This window comes from Puma concolor, chromosome C1 (assembly GCF_028749965.1).
Source record: "Puma concolor isolate L17-30 chromosome C1, mPumCon1.1.hap2, whole genome shotgun sequence".
In the NCBI taxonomy this organism is placed as follows: domain Eukaryota; kingdom Metazoa; phylum Chordata; class Mammalia; order Carnivora; family Felidae; genus Puma; species Puma concolor.
This window is the reverse complement of record NC_141674.1, coordinates 83,613,753-83,633,426: the sequence shown is the minus strand read 5'-3', so window position 1 is coordinate 83,633,426 and position 19,674 is coordinate 83,613,753. Positions and strand designations below refer to the sequence as shown.

The window sequence follows — 19,674 nt, the reverse complement described above, 5'->3', positions numbered from 1 at the left end:
TTTGTCAAATGCTTTTTCTACATTTTTGGAGATGATTGTGTGATTTTTGTCCTTTATTCTATTGATGCAGTGTATTATATTAATCGATTTGGGAAATGATAAACCAACCCTGCGTTCCTGAGATATATTCCATGTATATATTTCGGAACCATTTGTGAAGAATTGGTATGAATTGTTAAATATTTTGTGAGTTTAGCATTTAAGCCCTGTCAGCCTCAAATGCTCTTTGAATCACCTTTACCATCTTAATGATTCCTTATTTATTGAGTGAAGTAAAATTTTTGAGACATGTACCTTCTGAATGTGTAAGGGTATCCTGTGTTAACTTTTGAAAATTATACTTTGTTGGGATAGTGTTTTACTATTAGCCTCTATCAGTGACACCAGCAAAGGCTTTCACAAAGACAGTGTTAAATACGACCAAATTGGAGGAAGAAACAGATTAATCTCTTGAGTTAAGACAAAAAGACTCTCACCTTATAACAACTTTTCACTGAATTGATGGAAACATAAAAACTAAGGGAAATATTTTTAAAAGTCATCTAATAAATTATAAAGCATAATTAGTGAGCTAGCTACATGCCCTTCAGTTTATACTGAAAACAGCTTTTTGTGTTTTACATAAAGATGCATACTATATCTGAAAAATAATACTGCAACTAAATTTTATAATCTATTAGGTAATCACCAGTATTCTTTAGTATTAGAGTATGTCTTGGTCCTTAGGAATATGTGGCCATATATATGACTTTGAATCCTGCCTCTGTCAATTTATATGATCTATGATCCTTTGGCATATTATGTACCCTTCCTACCTCAGTTTCCTTATTTATAATTTGAATTTTATTACACATTATTATTATGTATTCAGAAAAAGTGTATTGAAGAACACTTTTTATGTGTTAGACATTGCTGTTGGTTGCTAAGGAGACACATTGAATAAGACAAATACTGTTAAACTGCCATGAACACTATTAAAACCATGCATTAAGACCTATTTTTAAATGTTTTATTTAGTTATGGAATGTCAGTTTGATTCTTTTTAAATAGATCACAGTATTCTGGTTATATTTTTACTTGTTTCTTCTATTTTGTTTGTCTATTCTTTGTCTGAATTTTCATCAAGATTATTTTAAAGTCTTTTTCTTCAAACTCCAGTTTCTGTATCAGATGTGTGGGTCTGCTTGATTGATTTATTTTTACACTGATTATCAGGTATTTAATCCTGTCTCATCTCATGCTTAGAAATTTTTGATTGAGTGTTGGACACTGTATATAAGATGATTGATGATAAAGATTAAATAAAGGCCTGGCAACTTGCTGGTAATGTACTGAGGAGTCAAGAAATAGTTAAGGTTATTCTTGTTGTTTATTATCATCAGTATTTTATAGCCTCTAGGAATTTATATTTATGACGAAGGTTGGACATGGAAGCGATGTGTGTGTTTTCAAAGACTTTCAAAAATATTTTAAATAAAGCAAAAGGAGAAATAAACACATTAGCTCCATGTAGTTAAATGCATTATACCATATCTTCTTTTAAACCATATTTTTACAGAAGTTTTATATTTACAGAAAAGTTGTGAAGATAGATAGTACAGAGAATTCCCATATGGACCTGCCTATTATTTTCTCGATTATTAATATCTGATATTAGGATAGCACATTTCTTACAATTAATGAAACATTATTTATATGTTATTGCTATCTAAAGTCTATGCTTTTTTTGGATTTCTGTAGTTTTTACCTAGTGCCTTTTTGGGAGGGATCCTGGGCCCTGTCCAGAATACATACATATGACAATTAGTTGTCATGTTTCCTTAGGGTTATCTTGAGTTTTATATTTTCTTAAAATTATCCTTATTTTTTTAAAAATTTTTAATGTTTATTTATTTTAGAGACAGAGACAGAGCATGAACGGGGGGAGGGACAGAGAGAGAGGGAGACAGAGTCTTAAGCAGGCTCCAGGCTCTGAGCTGTCAGCACAGAGCCCGATGTGGGGCTCGAACTCACCTTGAGATGATGACCTGAGCCAAAGTCAGAAGCTCAACCGACTGAGCCACCCTGGTGCCCCCAAATTATCCTTATTTTTGACGTACTTGACAATTTTGAGGAATACTGGTCAGGTCCAATTCTTACTTTTGATTAGAGAAAAAAATACTTCCAAAATATTCAATTATTCATTCTTAGTAACTAATGCTATAGTTGTACAATTTATGAAAAGTTGTGTTCTAAAAACTCTTGATAAAATGAATAGGGTTCTAAGTTATTCTATAATAGTCAAATGTGTGGAAGGGAGTAATGAGAGATGGCCATGTCAAGGTCTGGTCCAGGAGTGCCTGTATAATGAGTTTTATCTGCATCTTTGGTTAATAGTATGTAATTAAAGGATGATAGTCAATATAGAGAGTCATAACACAGAGTCTCTCTGGACAAGCCAGATGAAAGAGTGAAAGAGGGCTTAGATGCTTTTAATTTAGTTAAATTGAGGATAAGCTTTTTGTTTCTTTGTTTTTTAAAGTTTTAAGATTTAGGCTTTAAGTTTGTTCAAACAATCTACCAAACTTACCTTTGTTAAACATGTAAAGAATAATTCTTGTCAGAGTAGGACTAGGTGCCTTGTGAAAGAAAACTATTTACAGAACATTTATTTATTTTTAAAAAATGGTTATTTATTTATTTTGAGGAGTGAGAGAAGAGACAGATGGGGGGTGGCAGAGAGATGGGAAGAGAATTGCAAGCAGACTCTGAAATATTAGAGCTCCCCACATGCCCCACAGGGTGTGATCTCACGAGTTGTGAGATCATGACCTGAACCAAAATCAAGAGTCCAGTGCTTAACTGACTGAACCACCTTAGGTATCCCTACAGAACATTTATAATTTAAATTTCAGTTTTCAAAAATTGATTAATTTTGCATTTATTAATACACCATATATTGAATGCTCCCATATGTTAGGTACTCTACTAGTGATTACCTGATATTTCTTCATGGTATAGAGTATTGGAACCTCTGTATCTTATATATGTCTTAATCTTCACTTCAATTACCTAATAAAAATTAGGTCATATTTCCAAGGTGTTTAATGTGCACTGTTAAATAATTAAATTAAATTTTATTTTATTTTATTTTTGTAGAACTATTATGGAGCTGCTAAGATGATTTTTTCTGACAACCCACTTGGTCTGACCTGTGGAATGGTATGTCCAACCTCTGACCTTTGTGTGGGTGGATGCAATTTATATGCCACTGAAGAGGGACCAATTAATATAGGTGGATTGCAGCAGTTTGCCACTGAGGTATGTATGCTGTACATATTGTTTTCCTTTTCACCCACCCCTAAAGCACAGAAATCTTAAAATAACTTTAATCCTTGGTGCTTTATTGATATCCAATATTTGTTTTAATATGAAATTTATTGTCAAATTTGTTTCCATACAACACCCAGTGCTCATCCCAACAGGTGCCCTCCTCAATACCCATCACCCACCCACCCCTCCCTCCCACTCCCCATCAACCCTCAGTTTGTTCTCAGTTTTCAAGAGTCTCTTATAGTTTGGCTCCCTTCCTCTCTAACATTTTTTGTTCCTTCCCATCCCCCAAGGTCTTCTGTTAAGTTTCTCAGGATCCACATAAGAGTGAAAACATATGGTATCTGTCTTTCTCTGTATGACTTATTTCACTTAGCGTAACACTCTCCAGTTCCATCCACATCACTACAAAAGGCCATATTTCATTCTTTCTCATTGCCACATAGTACTCCATTGTATATATAAACCATAATTTCTTTATCCATTCATCAGTTGATGGACATTTAGGCTCTTTCCATAATTTGGCTATTGTTGAGAGTGCTGCTATAAACATTGGGATACAAGTGCCCCTATGCATCAGCACTCCTGTATCCCTTGGGTCAATTCCTAGCAGTGCTATTGCTGGGTCATAGGGTAGGTCTATTTCTAATTTTATGAGGAACCTCCACACTGTTTTCCAGAGTGGCTGCACCAGTTTGCATTCCCACCAACAGTGCAAGAGGGTTCCCATTTCTCCACATCCTCTCCAGCATCTATAGTCTTCTGATTTGTTCATTTTGGCCACTCTGACTGGCGTGAGGTGATATCTGAGTGTGGTTTTGATTTGTATTTCCCTGATGAGGAGTGACATTGAGCATCTTTTCGTGTGCCTGTTGGCCATCTGGATGTCTTCTTTAGAGAAGTGTCTATTCATGTTTTCTGCCCATTTCTTCACTGGATTATTTGTTTTTCCAGTGTGGAGTTTGGTGAGTTCTTTATAGATTTTGGATACTAGCCCTTTGTGTGATATGTCATTTGCAAATATCTTTTCCCATTCCGTTGGTTGCCTTTTAGTTTTGTTGATTGTTTCCTTTGCAGTGCAGAAGGTTTTTATCTTCATGAGGTCCCAATAGTTCATTTTTGCTTTTAATTTCCTTGCCTTCGGGGATGTGTCAAGTAAGAAATTGCTGCGGCTGAGGTCAGAGAGATTTTTCCCTGCTTTCTTCTCTAGGGTTTTGATGGTTTCCTGTCTCACATTCGGGTCCTTTATCCATTTGGAGTTTGTTTTTGTGAATGGTGTAAGAAAGTGGTCTAGTGTCATCCTTCTGCATGTTGCTGTCCAGTTCTCCTAGCACCATTTGTTAAAGAGACTGTCTTTTATCCATTGGATATTCTTTCCTGCTTTGTCAAAGATGAGGTGGCCATACTTTTGTGGGTCTAGTTCTGGGGTTTCTATTCTATTCCATTGGTCTATGTGTCTGTTTTTGTGCCAATACCATACTGTGTTGATGATTACAGCTTTGTAGTAGAGGCTACAGTGTGAGATTGTAATGCCTCCTGCTTTGGTCTTCTTCTTCGAAATTACTTTGGCTATTTGGGGTCTTTTTTGGTTCCATACAAATTGTAGGATTGCTTGTTCTAGCTTCGAGAAGAATGCTGGTGCAATTTTGATTGAGATTGCATTGAATGTGTAGGTAGCTTTGGGTAGTATTGACATTTTAACAATATTTATTCTTCCAATCCATGAGCACAGAATGTTTTTCCATTTCTTTATATCTTCTTCAATTTTCATCATAAGCTTTCTGTAGTTTTCAGCCTACAGATCTGTTACATCTTCGGTTAGGTTTATTCCTAGGTATTTTATGCTTCTTGGTGCAATTGTGAAGGGGATCAGTTTCTTTATTTGTCTTTCTGTTGCTTCATTATTAGTGTATAAGAATGCAACATTTTTAATGTCATACACAGCTAAAGTGTGTTTTATACCATAAATAATATTGTTATTCAACAATGACTACATAAATTAAACTTCATAAAACCATATGTCAAATTAATTATAATCCCAGAAGGTTATTAAAATACTCTGACTGAAAGTTATATAAACAAGAGGATCTGAAAGTAAAATTTATTCATTAACTTTACTTTGTAATGTGGCAGGGACACCCCATTATAAAAAGGCTATTTTGCCTGACTTTTTTTCCTGAAACTCTCTTGAATCCTTATAGTTTGAAATAATATGTCAGTATTATTTTGTGATTTTTTTTAGTAATAGAGGTTGGGGAATTTTCAAAAACCCTGACACTGAATAATATTCTTTAAAATTAAATTTTATAGACTTTTAGAATAGAATCAGGTGTGTTATTTGGATACTAATTTATATGGAAATAAAATGAAAGTATTTTTCACCATCATGCAAGTTTGAGTCCTAGCTTTCCCTTTTATGAATCCTTTGAAAACAACTGATTCTCTGGGATACCTTATGCTTTCTGGTGTCTTCCGTTTGGAGTCATTTTCCATGTATCATTTAAATGACCAACTTACATCAAGGTTACAGTAAGATTGTATAATCCTTGTGGTCCATTAGGTAGAAGGCCAAATTAAATGCCTTCAACACTAGATTGTTAATGACTTTCCTATCTGGTTTTGTCAATTTCAACACCACATGTTCTCTTTTTTGGACCCTTCACATAATATCTTTCCAGCTTAAGTCTCACTTTGCATTTAGTAATAAATCAAGATTACTCCTTCTCTGCTTTCTGACAAGTCAATTCTAATCAAGGGCTCTTGGGAATGAGAAAATAGAAACAGTTTGTTGTGAGTTGTTGCAATAAATTATTGGACTTAATTTCTTTTCTTACCAAATTCAAAATTGTATTAGGCTTATCTTACCATTGTGTGGTATGATCTTTACAACGGAAGAAAATCCTTAGTTGATGGAGAAGATTAACTTGAATTCATCTACATCTTTCTTTGAGGACTCATTGTTTCTTCATTATAGCAGGACAAGCTTGCAAGGATGTCATAAGTGAAAAGTCACACAGTATGTACATGAACTAACACTGCATTTCAAAACAAAATGTGTTAAAATAATATGGTTACTTTGTTGGTGACCTGGATGATAGAGAGACAGCATTCCTCTGAGAACTCTCACTTGTTTTTTTCCATTGAGGTATAATTGACATGCATTATTATAAGAGTTTCAGGTGTACAACATAGTGATTCAACATTTTTATACATTGTGAAATGATAATTACAGTAAATCTATTACCATCTGTCACCATACAAAGTTAATGCAATGTTATTGACTATATTCCCCATACTATACATCACTTCCCATGACTTACTTATTTTATAACTGGAAGTTTGTACTTCTTGATCCCCTTCACCTATTTCTTGCTCTCAGCACCAGTTTGCTCTGGTAACCACCAATCTCTTTTCTGTATCTGTAAGTGTAGGTTTTGTTCTGTTTGTTTTGTTTTGTTTTAGATTCCATGTGTTAGTGAAATCATGTGGTATATGTCTTTCTCCATCTGACTTATTTAACTTGGCATAATACTCTCAATATCCATCCATCTTATAGCAAATGACAAGATTTCATTCTTTTATATGCCAGTAATATTCCATTGTATATACATATTACAGTTTCTTTATCCACTGATTTGTTGATGGACATGTAGGTTGTTTCCATATCTTGGCCGTTATGAGTAATAATGCAATGCACATAAGGTGCATATATTTTTGAATTAGTATTTTATTTTTCTTTAAATAGTACCTAGTAGTAGAATTGTTTGATCATATGGTAGCTCTGTCTTTAGTTTTTTGATGAACCTCTATAATATTTTTCATAATGGCTGCACCAATTTATGTTCTCACTAACAGTGCACAAGGATTACCTTTTCCACACATCCTTGCCAACACTTGTTATTTTTTTCTCTTTTTGATAATGGCCTTTCTGACGTGTGTAAGGTGGTATCTCATTGTGGTTTGATTTTCATTTCATTGATGACTAGTGATATTGAACATCTTTTTATATGCCTGTTGGCCATCTGCATTTTTTTGGGAAAATGTCTATTTGGATCCACTGCTTATTTTTTTGTATTTTTTATAAAGTTTATTTATTCTAAGAGAGAGAGAGAGCACGAGCAGGGGAGAGACAGAGAGAGAGGGAGAGAGAGAATCCCAAGCAGGCTCTGCACTGTCAGTGCAGAGACCAACATGGAGCTTGAACTTATGAACTGTGAGATCATGATCTAGGCTGAAACCAAGAGTTGGATGCTTAACTGACTGAGCCACCCAGGCACCCCTGCTTATTTTTTAATTGAATTGTTTGGAGTTTTTTGTTATATAATTCAATATGTATGCTTTATATATTTTGGATATTAATCCCTTATTGGATATATGATTTACAAACGTCTTCTCCCACTCAGTAGATTGTCTTCATTTTGTTGATATTTGTTTTTGTTTGCTGTGCAGAAGCTTTTTAATTTGACATAGTCTCTTTTGCTCATTCATTTATTTTATTTTTGCTTTTGTTTCCTTTGTCTTTTGATTCACATCTAAAAATAAAATCATTCAGGTCAATGTCAGTGAGTTTGCAACCTATGTTTTCTTGTAGCAGTTTTATGCTTTTGGTCTTACATTCAAGTATTTAATCCATTTTGAGTTTACTTTTTATATATGGTGTTAGAAAATGGTCCAGTTTCATTCCTTTGCATGTAGCTGTCCAGTTTTTCCAACACCTTTTATTGAAGAGACTGTCTGTGATTTTATTTTGGGGCTCTCCATTCTGTTCTGTTGATATATGTGTCTGTTTTTATGCTAGTACCATTTTGTTTAGATTACTATAGCTTTGTAGTATAGTTTGAAATCAGAGAGTGTGATACCTCCAACTTTGTATTTACTTCTCAAGCTTGTTTTGGCTATTGGGGGGTCTTTTGTGGTTTTGTATTAATTTCAGAATTATTTCGTCTAGTTTTGTGAAAAATACCATTGGAGTTTTGATAGAGATTGCATTGAATCTTTAGATTGCTTTGGGTAATATAGGCATTTTAACAATACTAATTCTTTCAGTCCATGAACATTAATATCTTTCTGTTTGTGTCTTCTTCAGTTTGTTTCATTAATGTCTTATAATTTTCAATGTACAGGTGTTTCCCCTCCTTTGTTAAATTTGGTTTTAGGTATTTTATTCTTTTTGATGGGATTTGGATGGGATTGTTTTCTTCATTTCTTTCTCTGGTAATTTGTTATTAGTGAATATAAACAACAATTTTTCTTTTTTAATTTTTTAATGTTTATTTTTGAGAGACAGAGTGTGAGCAGGGGAGGGGCAGAGAGAGAAGAAAACACAGAATCTGGAGGAGGCTCTATGCTCTGAGCTATCAGCACAGAGCCTAACATGGGGCTCAAACACACAAACTGTGAGATCATGACCTGAGCTGAAGTCGAACACTTAACTGACTGAGTCAATCAGGCACCCCTAAACAACGTATTTTTCTATATTAATTTTATATCCTGAAACCTTACTGAGTTCATTTATTAGTTCTAACAGTTTTTTGTTGGAGTCTTTAGGGTTTTCTATATAGTATTGTGTCTTCTGCAGATAGTAACAGTTGTACTTCTTTCTTTCCAGTTTAGATGCTTTTTAGTTCTCTTGCCTGATTGCTGTGGATAGGATTTCCAATACTAAGTTGAATAAAGGTGGGAAGAGTGAGCATTCTTGTCTGTTATGGTCTTAGAGCAAAAGCTTTGAACTTTACACCATTCAGTATGATGTTAGCTGTGGGCTTGTCAATGAGACCAGTAGTATGTTGAGATACATTCCTTCAATATGCATTTTTTTAGTTTTTATCATAAAAAGTTAGAGAACTTTATGGAATACTTTGCATTTATTGAGATGATCATATAATTTTTATTTTTCAGTTTGTTAATGTGGTGTATTTCATTGATTTGTAGATGTTGAAAAAATCCTTGCATTTGTGGGATAAATGCCATTTGATCACGATGAATGATCCTTTTAATGTATAGTTGAATTCAATTTGCCAATATTTTGTTAAGGATATTTGCATCTATGTTCATCATAGATATCAACCTGTAATGTTTTCTTTGTGTGTATCCTTGTGTGGTTCAGGTAACAGGGTAATGGTCACCTCCTGAAATGAGTTTGGAAGACGTTCCTTCTCATCAATTTTTTTGGAAGAGTTTGGGAATGATATGTATCAAAGCTTTCAGTGGTTGGTAGAATTAACCAGTGAAGCCATCTGATCCTGGACTTTTGTTTATGGGGAGTTTTCTGATTACTGACTCAGTGTCCTTACTAGTAGATAGTCTGCTCAGATTTTCTATTTTTCCAGGATTCAGTGTTAGAAAATTATGAGTCTCTGTTAATTTATCCATTTCTTCTAGCTTGTCCATTTTGTTGGCATACAGTTGTTCATAGTAGTCTTATGATCTTTTGCTATTTCTATGGAATCAGTTGAAACTTCTCTTTTATTTATGATTCATTTATTTGAGCTGTCTCTCTCTTCTATTTCCTTTTTTTAGTCTGTTTCATTTATTTCCACTTTGAACTCTATTATTCTCTTATAGAACTTCTAATAACTTGTGATTTTTTTATGTTCTTATTTTTGTAATTTCTTTAGGGGTGATATTAAGCTGTCTACTAGGGATTTTTCTTGTTTCTTGAGGTAGCCCTGTATTGCCATGAACTTCAATCTTAGAACCACTTGTAAGGCATCTCATAAATTTTGATATGTCATATTTCTGTCTTCATTTGCTCCAGTTATTTTGTTTTTATTTCTTCTTTGTTTTTTCTATGACCCAGTAGTTTTTCAGTATCATGTTGTTTAATTTCCATTCTTTTATATTTTTTTTCCATTTTCTTCTTGTAATTGATTTCTAGTTTCATAGCTTTGTGGTTCAAAAAAATGCTTGATAAGATTTCAGTCTTCTTTAATTTATTGAGACTTGTTTGTGGCCTAACATGATGTATCCTGGAGAATATCCCATGTACACTTGACAAAAATGTGTATCTTGCTGCTTTTGGATGGAATGTTTTGTATATATCTATTAAGTTCATCTGGTCTAATATGTCATTTAAGACCAATATTTCCTTATTGTTTTTTTTTGTTTAATTAATCTATCCAATGATATAAGTGGGGTGTTAAAGTACTCTACTATTATTTTATTGCTGTAGATTTCTTCTTTATAAATGTTATATCCTTTTGCCGAGTTGACTCCTTTATTATTGGTTAGTGCCCCTCTTTGTCTTTTATTACAGTCTTTGTTCTAATGCTTCTTTTATATATATATATATGACTGTAGCTATGCCAACTTTCTTTTTATTTTAAGTTTATTTATTTTTGAGAGAGAGAGAGAATGCAAGCAGGGAGGAACAGAGAGAGAGGGTGAGAGAGAGAGAAAGGAGAGAGAGAGAATCCCAAGCAGGCTCTGCACTGAGAGTGCTGAGAGCATAGAGCCTGATGTGGGGCTTGAACACACCAACTGGGAGATCATAACCTGAGCCTAAATCAAGAGTTGGACACTTAACAGACTGAGCCACCCAGGTGCCCCCCATGTGATATCTTTTTTTATACCTTCACTTTCAATCCATGTGTCCTTACTTCTGAAGTGAATCTCTCATAGGCAGTATAAAGATGCATCTTATTTTTTACCCATTCATCCACTCTATGTCTTTTGATTGGAGAAATTAATCTACTTATATTTAAAGTAATTATGAAAGGTATGTACTTACTGCTACTGATTTATTGCTTTTTTCAAGTTGTTTAAGTATTTCCCCCCTGAGTCTCTTTTCTACTCTATCTCTCCTCTTTTGTGGTTTGTTGGCTTCCTTTAATGTTATGTTTAGATTGCTTCCTCATTTTCTTTGGTGTATTTACTCTATGTTTTTGATTTGTGGTTATTTTAAGGTTCACATATATCATCCTATGTGTCTTACACTTTTTTAAGTTGTAGCGAAGTAAGTTTAAATGCATTCTAAATCTCTACCTTTTTACTCTCCCCAGCAAACTTTATATTTTTAATGTCACATTTTATATCTTTTTATTTTGTGTATTAGCTATTATTTTTTTCAAATTTTAGTACTTTAGCTTTGGTCAGTACACTACCTTTAATATATTTACCTTTTCCAGTAAGATGTTTACCTTTGTACGTTTTCCTTTTATTAATCAGTGTCATTTCTTTTCAGCTTGAGAAGTTCCTTTAACATTTTTTGTAAGACCAGTTTAGTAATGCTGAACATTTTTGACTTTTGTTTGTATTGAAAGCCCTTTTTCTCTCTCTCAATTCTGAATGATAACCTTGCTGGGTAGGCTTTTCTTAGTTGGAAGTTTTTCTCCTAGCACTTTGAATATATCATGTCGCTTCTTTTTGTCTTACAGTTTCTCCTGAGAAATTTCCTGATATTCTCATGGGATTTCCTTTGTATGTAGCAATTTGCTTTTTTCTCTTGCTACTTTTAAGATTCTCTATTTATCTTTAAGTATATATTTTTTATTTTCTTAATGTTTACTTATTTTTGAGAGGGAGGGCAGAGAGAAAGGGAGGCACAGAATCTGAAGCAGTCTTCAGGCTCTGAGCTGTCAGCACAAGCCTGACGCAGGGCTTAAACTCACTGACCGCAAGATCATGACCTGAGCCAAAGTCAGACACTTAACCGACTGAGCCACTGAGGCGCCCCAATCTTTAAGTATATTTTAATTATAATTATAATTTTAATTATAATGTGTCTTGGTGTGGCTCTTCTTGGGTTCATCTAAATTGGAAATCTCTCAGCTTCTTGGACCTAGGTGTCTTTTAGGGAACTTTACATCTTCTTCCCCTTTTTCTTTTCTCCTCTGCCAATGCCTTCATCTCCAGACAGAGTTACCACTATCCCCTTCCCCTCTGGCAGTTGCTTTTAGATTAGTAAATAAATCTCTTCACCTCTGAGAGAAGTGTTCAAATTGCTATTTTTTTCATTGGGTTTCAGGATGAGTGGGACTGCATTCCTTTAAAGAGGAAATCTCAATTTTTTATATCATTTTGGGTCCCTTGGACTTCAGACACTCTGTTTTTCTAAATTAGATGTTTTAGGGGTTCATCTCAGTGGTGTGGATCCCAGGAGTTGAGGTGTTTGATGTGGGACACCAGCCCTTCACTCATTTAGGGGAAACACTGAACTGGTGAGAAGCCTCCCTTTTATATGTTGCTGCAACAGGGGTAGGTTTTTTGTTGAGACTATATCTGCTCTCCTGCCTGCCTCAATATAGTCTTTTTACCCTTTGTTTGTGGAGAATAACATCATCTAGTATTTCGATATTTTTCAGAGGGAAATGATTCATATATAACTTTAGATTTTGTCTGTCCATGGGAGGGGGTGAGTTCAGAATCTTCCTATTTCACCATCTTGCAGGAGTCCCCTTTTTCAACCCTCATTTGTTTTTAATGAAGTTCCTTCCTCTTCTTCCCAAAGTAAAATTGTTTGGTTGGTTTTGTTTGTGTGTTTTGTTTTGTTTTGTTTTGTTTTTTTAAGACATAGCATAGATTAGAATGGCATCAAATGCATTTTAAGTGTTTTGTGGAGTTTAAAAAAGGAATGTATCTTTTATACTTCAATTATACTTTACAAAATAATGGCTTCAAATATATCTGTCAAATCATAAATTAGTCTTGTAATGGAACTACGAAGAAAAGCTCTTTCTCTTTTTTTCTTTTTAAGTTGGCCTCAATGCAAGATACTTTATAAAATTTTGTATTCATAAGTCAGTGGATGGTTTACTTGAAATTACCCAACTGTCAGTGTTGTTATGAAGACAAGCAAAACACAAACAACGTATTAATTGACTGCCAATGAAAAGAAAAAGTATAATGTGCACAATGCTATTCTTTAAAACTACTAAACTATTGATATGAGTACTTAAGTTGAAGTAGAACATGATGTAAATACTTTTATTTATTTTAGTGTGATAAAACAGTGATTAATTTTTGACCTTTAAAGAAATATGGATCTATTTTTCAACCAAATTAAGGAAAGGTTAGGAAAGCAGACTAAAATAGTATGATACTTTTCAAATTTGTTTTTCCTATAACTTATAAGTTATTTTGAAAATATCAACTTTGTAGTCTGCCATTATTGGTTAAATCCATACCTTATACTTTTCTATTTGAACATGGGCATATGGAACCTAGAGAATGTAATAGAAAAGAAATAAATCACACAAAGGATAGCCTGCAGTAGAATCAGGAGACCACCTGCTTTTTTGTTGTTGTTCTGTCTTGTCATTATTATTCAGTACCTTGCTATCCCCACATTTGCAGTCACCTTGCTTCAGACACTTTTGCGTGCCTGTGGGACAAATAGGCTGTGGGTGATTCTGACTCCCTAGGAAGCAGTTTTTCCTAGTTCAATTAGATATAACAATATTACCTCAATAAAGTAACATGGAAATAATAGTTTGGTGTGGATTTTCTTTTCAATCTCATGAGGGTTTTAAAATTTTTCTACACAAATGTAGCCCTTAATATTGCTGGTCCAGCAAATTATGAATTTTTGGAAATATATTAGAATTGTTAGAATATATAACAATTATGGAATTGTTATCTGAAAACATTGGTTTTCACAATAAACATTCTATGAGACTATTCATTTTAATATGTATCAAATATACTGTTTTATGTGGCATATACTTCTTGGCATTGCATGTTTTTGTTTTTATACTTTTAGTTAAGAATGGGACTCACAAATGGAATTCCAGAGTAAATCAGATGACTCACTGAGAACCAAACTACGCTTTAGATTTTTTTAAATTGTATTTCCCAGTAGGTTTTTTATATCACCTTTCATTTGATATAACCCAGTTCTTGTCTTACCATCATACTGTATCCATCATCATACACTACTTTTATTTCTATATTTTACTGGTTAGACACAATTCATATCAAATCGATCAGTGTCTAAAGTACAATAAAAATACAATGATGCAATTCCAATAGCCAGGTATTATAAGCCTACATTAAGAGACATTTTATAATTATGTAAATTACATCAACATTTATATTTTGCTTGAATACTACAGTATATTTGTTGGAAAATTGGAAATGAAGGAGGAACAATGCTTACTTGAGTTAACTGTGATTTAATAAGACAAATCTTATTTCCATCATAACTTCATTTTGAATGTGGAGGTCACTAAAAGCTTAAAAGTTTTGCCTTCTACAAGCATATAGGGGAAAATATAGAAACATGTTTATAATATAAAATAGAGTATTGCATGTTCTCTCAAATAATATATTTTTGAGGTACATTTCAATTGTCAAGTAGAAGAGTAGAGACAAAGAAAAAGAGTATTATTCTCAAATTAAAACCATTATCAAAAAAATACATAAACTGAAATGTGAGACTGGATATACTCTGTGTATGTTGCTTGTTTTATAAGTAAGATAATCAAATGACTGATATACTATAAAGAGTGAGCAAGGACATAATTAATAATTAATTCAGTGCATCAGGCACAAACCAGGATTATCCCAGGCAAATTGGGTTGTATAAAAATTCAGTGTAGTAAGTTCCCACTAGGTAAGGATTCAGTTAATGAAACAAACATTGGTTGAGCATTGATTAGAATTAAGTGTTGTTATAGGCTACTTCTGAACTGCAGGGCCTGAGAAACTGCAGTGTTTCTCAGGAAATAACATAAGCCAACAACTAAAATTTTCTGGCAAACTTAATAAGACATATTGCATTTCCATTAGGGTCTTTGGACTGATAATTCAATCTTCATTAGTTTCTGGTTTTAGAGGTGATTAGACGTTAGTACAAAGGAAAGGATCAGGCAGGGGGAAATGTGGAGTTACAAAAGTATACTATACTTGCATAGCATTTCAGTGCATTTTTGTAATATTTCACTGTAAAATGTTGACAAACCATCCTGGAGACATGTAAACTAGGTAATATTTTCCCCATTTCAGACATAAAGAAACTAAGGTTCAAAGTGATTGAAAAATAGTTAACATTAAGCAAACTTCTGTTGCCCTGGACAATGTTAGGTACTTCACTTAGAATTTAACTAATCTGCAAAATAACACTTCAGGTGGATGTTATCCTGTCTATTCTTTGCAACCCAGGGCTCCATGAAATTAGTAACTTCCCCAAACTCACATTTAATAAAGGTAGATCTAGAATACAATGCTAGTGCTTTAATTTCCATCATTTCTCAGACTCTCACATGCCCCAGATAATGTTGTCATCCATACAAACCCATTGTAAATGGAGGTTTTCTGGCTGCAAGTTCAGAGTATTGGACTTTCTTAGTTTAGCAACATTTATCTCAGTCACTGTACCTCACAACTCACAAAATGAGGTTCTGTGTGAAGAAGGTTCTGTGCTTCTGTATGAAGCAGCTATATTAAAATAGGTTGTTAAGATGAATGCATGTAGCTTAGTTGTTTCTTTTGTTTATGCATGTTACTAGAAAGCCTTTATTTTATTTATTATTTTTCTGGCCAGTTAAGAATTATTGTATATACAGGGCCCAGGTTTTGTGGGGCATAAGATGATAAACTTGGGGTTCCTTCTATAATAAAAAATTACAAAAAAACCACTACTATAACATTTAGATACAGTGCTTTGAAAGGGGCCCAGGCTATGAGGGGCCATGAAGCTTAAGATTATATCTTAAGTTTTATTTTAATTTGGAAAGCCTCAGCCTGATTTGATGATAGCTGGTCTATAAGTAAATTTAGGAACGAGCCTAGCACATTTATGATACAGATTGACAAAGTGGTCAATAAAATCTGTCAGTTCAGGTACCTAATCTAAAACGAAGATAAACTACCATGATAATGAATAATAAACAATATTTATGGCTAATCCCTTTTGCAGGTCATTTATAAATAGAATATGGATTAGAGAATAACTTTTAGATTAATTACATCTCAATCTTGCCTTATTGTCCCAAACTTGAATCATCTTTGAATAAAATTTCTCAAATACTACTCCTATTTATTGCCAGAATTACTGGTGTTTTGTGAATACAGTTTGTACAAATAAATAATAATTATTTCCGGGAGAAATACGATGTACATGAAAAATGTACACTGAACAATAATAACATCAATAATTTGTACCATAGTAAAATGTAGCTCTTGTGGATGCAAATACAAGTAATATCTGTTAAGGCTTGATTTGTGTCTCTCCTTTTGTTCTTAATGCAGTGGTTAATAGAAAGGAACAATGTCTTGATAGATTTCACTACATATCTGACATTACTCTCCAAAATACTTTAGAAATCTATTAAGACTACTCAGTGCTTGCACAATGATTGATAATAAAACTGTAGGACTAGATATATTGCTAGATGACTTTTATCACAATATTTTAATTTATTTTAAAACTACTTATCACTATCTAGACCTTTAAGACATAAAAATAAGCTTCCAAGATTTGGGCAATAACTTTGAAATGTACCAGAATTATATACTTGTTAAGATTATTTGCTATGACTTTTTTTCCCCTGAATTTTTTTTTCTTAAGTCCAAATACATACTCTTGCGGTCAGCTTACAGTTTAGAATGATGTATTTTTATTGGTTTGAGTTTTAACAACTTAAAAATACATATTTTCATAAATATATTTGATGACTAGAAGTATAAAAAAGTAGAAAACAGTGATATTATAGTAATATGGGTCGCTTGTAAGAGGCATGAGTTAAGATGTAAATAACCCAGAGAGAATTCACATGGTGGAGCAGCATGGAGACCCTGATCTCTTCTCATCCCTGAAATGCAGCCAGATCAGCATCAAACCATTTTGCACACCTAGGAAATTGATCTGAGGATAAACACAACAATCTGCATAACTTCAGGCACATAACTCAGCAGGTACATGGTGTGGAAAGGTTAACTGGGGGAGAGGAAAGCTGTAGAGGGTAGGGAGCTGTTTTTGCAGAGAGAGAACAGACAAAGAGAAAGGGGGAGAGTGGTGTGCTGGGATCATGCAAGAAAAGCAGTCCTCTAAAAGTAGCTTTTAGAGAGAAAGAGAGAGAGAGAGAGAGAGTGAAAACAGTCTCAGGGGACTGAACAAGAAATCTGTTCCCCAAAACCATTGATAGAAATAAATTTGAAGGATTTGATACCATTAAGATTCTATAAACAGTGGAGCACAGCAGAAATTCTAGAGCTCAGTGCCTGGTGGTGCTCTGCTGAGGAAATAAGGTGAATCACCAGGAGCAGGCAGTGTGGTCTGAGAGGTCCGTTTGCCACACGAGGAGAAGCAGTTCCTTTGCTTGGAGAGCATTTGGTAGAGGCAATACAGCCTCCCCACAGGCAAAGATCCCAGCAGACCCTGGAGAGCAGCCACATTTGCTGGCATTGGGACAAAGACGCCAGAGTGTGGTGAAAACTAGCACCAGCTATGTGTTGTGGTTGCCATCATCTCTGAACCTCTACTGCTGCACGCTGCACAATCACACAAACATTCTCTGGGCAAGCTGGCACCGGCCAATTCCTCAGCAAGAACCTTCTTTAGAGAGTCCGCATGGGTCCAAGCCATGGGGGTCTCTGAAGTATGGGATTTTGAAACACAACCCCATCTGAGATGAAACTCTGGAGGGAGATGCCACCTGGCATGTCCATGTTCACCTAGACATGGACAGGGCAGAGGCAGGGAGTGGACAGAGGCCTAAGACAAATGAGGGGTGCTTGATCGCAGGTTGGTGAGAGTGCAAAATTCCTGTGCCAGAGACTAAGGACCTGGGTGAAGCCATTTCCACCTCTCCCACTCGCACATGCACACCACACTGATCCACCGCAGTAACCTAATCAGTGCCGCCTAGTGGAGAATGGAGCCATTACACCAAGTCATGCCCAACTGTGCCCTCTGAGCTATTTTAGTATATAAACTTTGTTTTTATTTTTAAATTTTTTCTTACCTTTTTTTCTTTCCCTTTTTTCTCTATTAAGCTTCTTTCAATAAGCAGACTAAACCACACCTAAGATCTAGCTTCTTTTATTTGATTTTTTGTTTTGTTTTTAATTTTTTTAATTTTTATTTATTTTTTAAATTATTTTTTAAAATTTGTATTTATTACTTTATTCATTTTTGTCTTCTTCCAAAATGACAAAATGAAGGAATTCACCCCAAAAGAAAGAGGAGGAAAAATGACAGCCAGGGCCTTAATCAACACAGATATAAGCAAGATGTCTGAACTAGAAGTTAGAAGCATGATAATAAAAATACTAGTTGGGGTTGAAAAAAATCACACAATCCCTTTCTGTGGAGATAAAAGAAATAAAATCTCATGAGGATGAAGTTAAAAATGCTATAACCAAGATAAAATCTTGAATGGTACCACAACAGCAAGGATGGATGAAGCAGAGCAGCGCATCAGCGATTTAGATGACAAAATTCTGGAGAATAATGAAGCAGAAGAAAAAAGGGAAACAAAGGCAAAAGAGAACAATACAAGACTTAGAGAACTCAATGACTAATTAAAAAGAAATAACATCCTAGGGGCACCTGGATGGCTAAGTGTTCGACCCTTGGTTTCAGTTCAGGTTATGATCTCATGGTTTGTGAGTGTAAGCCCCACATCAGGCTCTGCATTGCCAGCGTGGAGCCTGCTTGGGATTCTTTCTCACTTCCTCTCTCTCTGACCCTCCCTGCTTGCTTTCTCATTCTCTCCAAGTAAATAAATAACCATTAAAAAAAAAACAAAAACAAACAAACAAAAAATCTGAGTCATAGGAGTCCCAGAAGATGAAGAGAGAAAAAAGTACAGAAGGTTTATAGTGGAAAACTGTCCTACTTGGGGGAAAGACACAGACATCAAAATCCAAGAATCACAGAGAACTCCCATTAGAGTCAACAAAAACTGACTACCACCAAGGCATATCATAGTCAAATTCACAAAATAGACAGACAAGGAAAGAATTATGAAAGTGCCAAGGGGAAAAAAAAGTCCTTAACCTATAAGGGAAGACAGATCAGGTTTGCAGAGAAACTTGGCAGGCCAGAAAGGAGTGGCAGGATATATTCAATGGCTAAATCGGAAAAAATATACAGCCAAGAATTCTTTATCCAGCAAGCTTCTCATTCAAAATAGAATAAGAGATAAAGAGATTCCCAGGCAAACAAAAACTAAAGGAGTTCATGACCACTAAAACGGTCCTGCAAGATATTTTAAGGGGGACCATTTTGGTGGAGAAAAGATGAAACAAAACGAAAAGACCAAAAGCAACAAAGACTGGACAGGACCAGATAGCATCATCAGAAACATCCACTCAACAGGCAACACAATGGCACTAAATACATATCTCTCAGTACTCACTCTAAATGTCAGTGGTCTCAATGCTCCAATAAAAACACATAGGGTATCAGAATGGATAAGA

At 34.4% G+C, this 19,674-nt stretch overlaps 1 protein-coding gene across 2 annotated transcripts in view; it reads left to right on the top strand.

Annotated features, from left to right (window-relative positions):
* DPYD (dihydropyrimidine dehydrogenase) overlaps window positions 1-19,674 on the top strand; it is an 878,551-nt gene that overhangs the window by 232,547 nt on the left and 626,330 nt on the right. For both annotated transcript variants that reach the window (XM_086717643.1, XM_025935274.2), the window contains one exon: window positions 3,139-3,300. In XM_086717643.1, coding sequence (XP_086573769.1) covers window positions 3,139-3,300 — 162 coding nt within the window. The remainder of the gene's footprint in view (window positions 1-3,138; window positions 3,301-19,674) is intronic.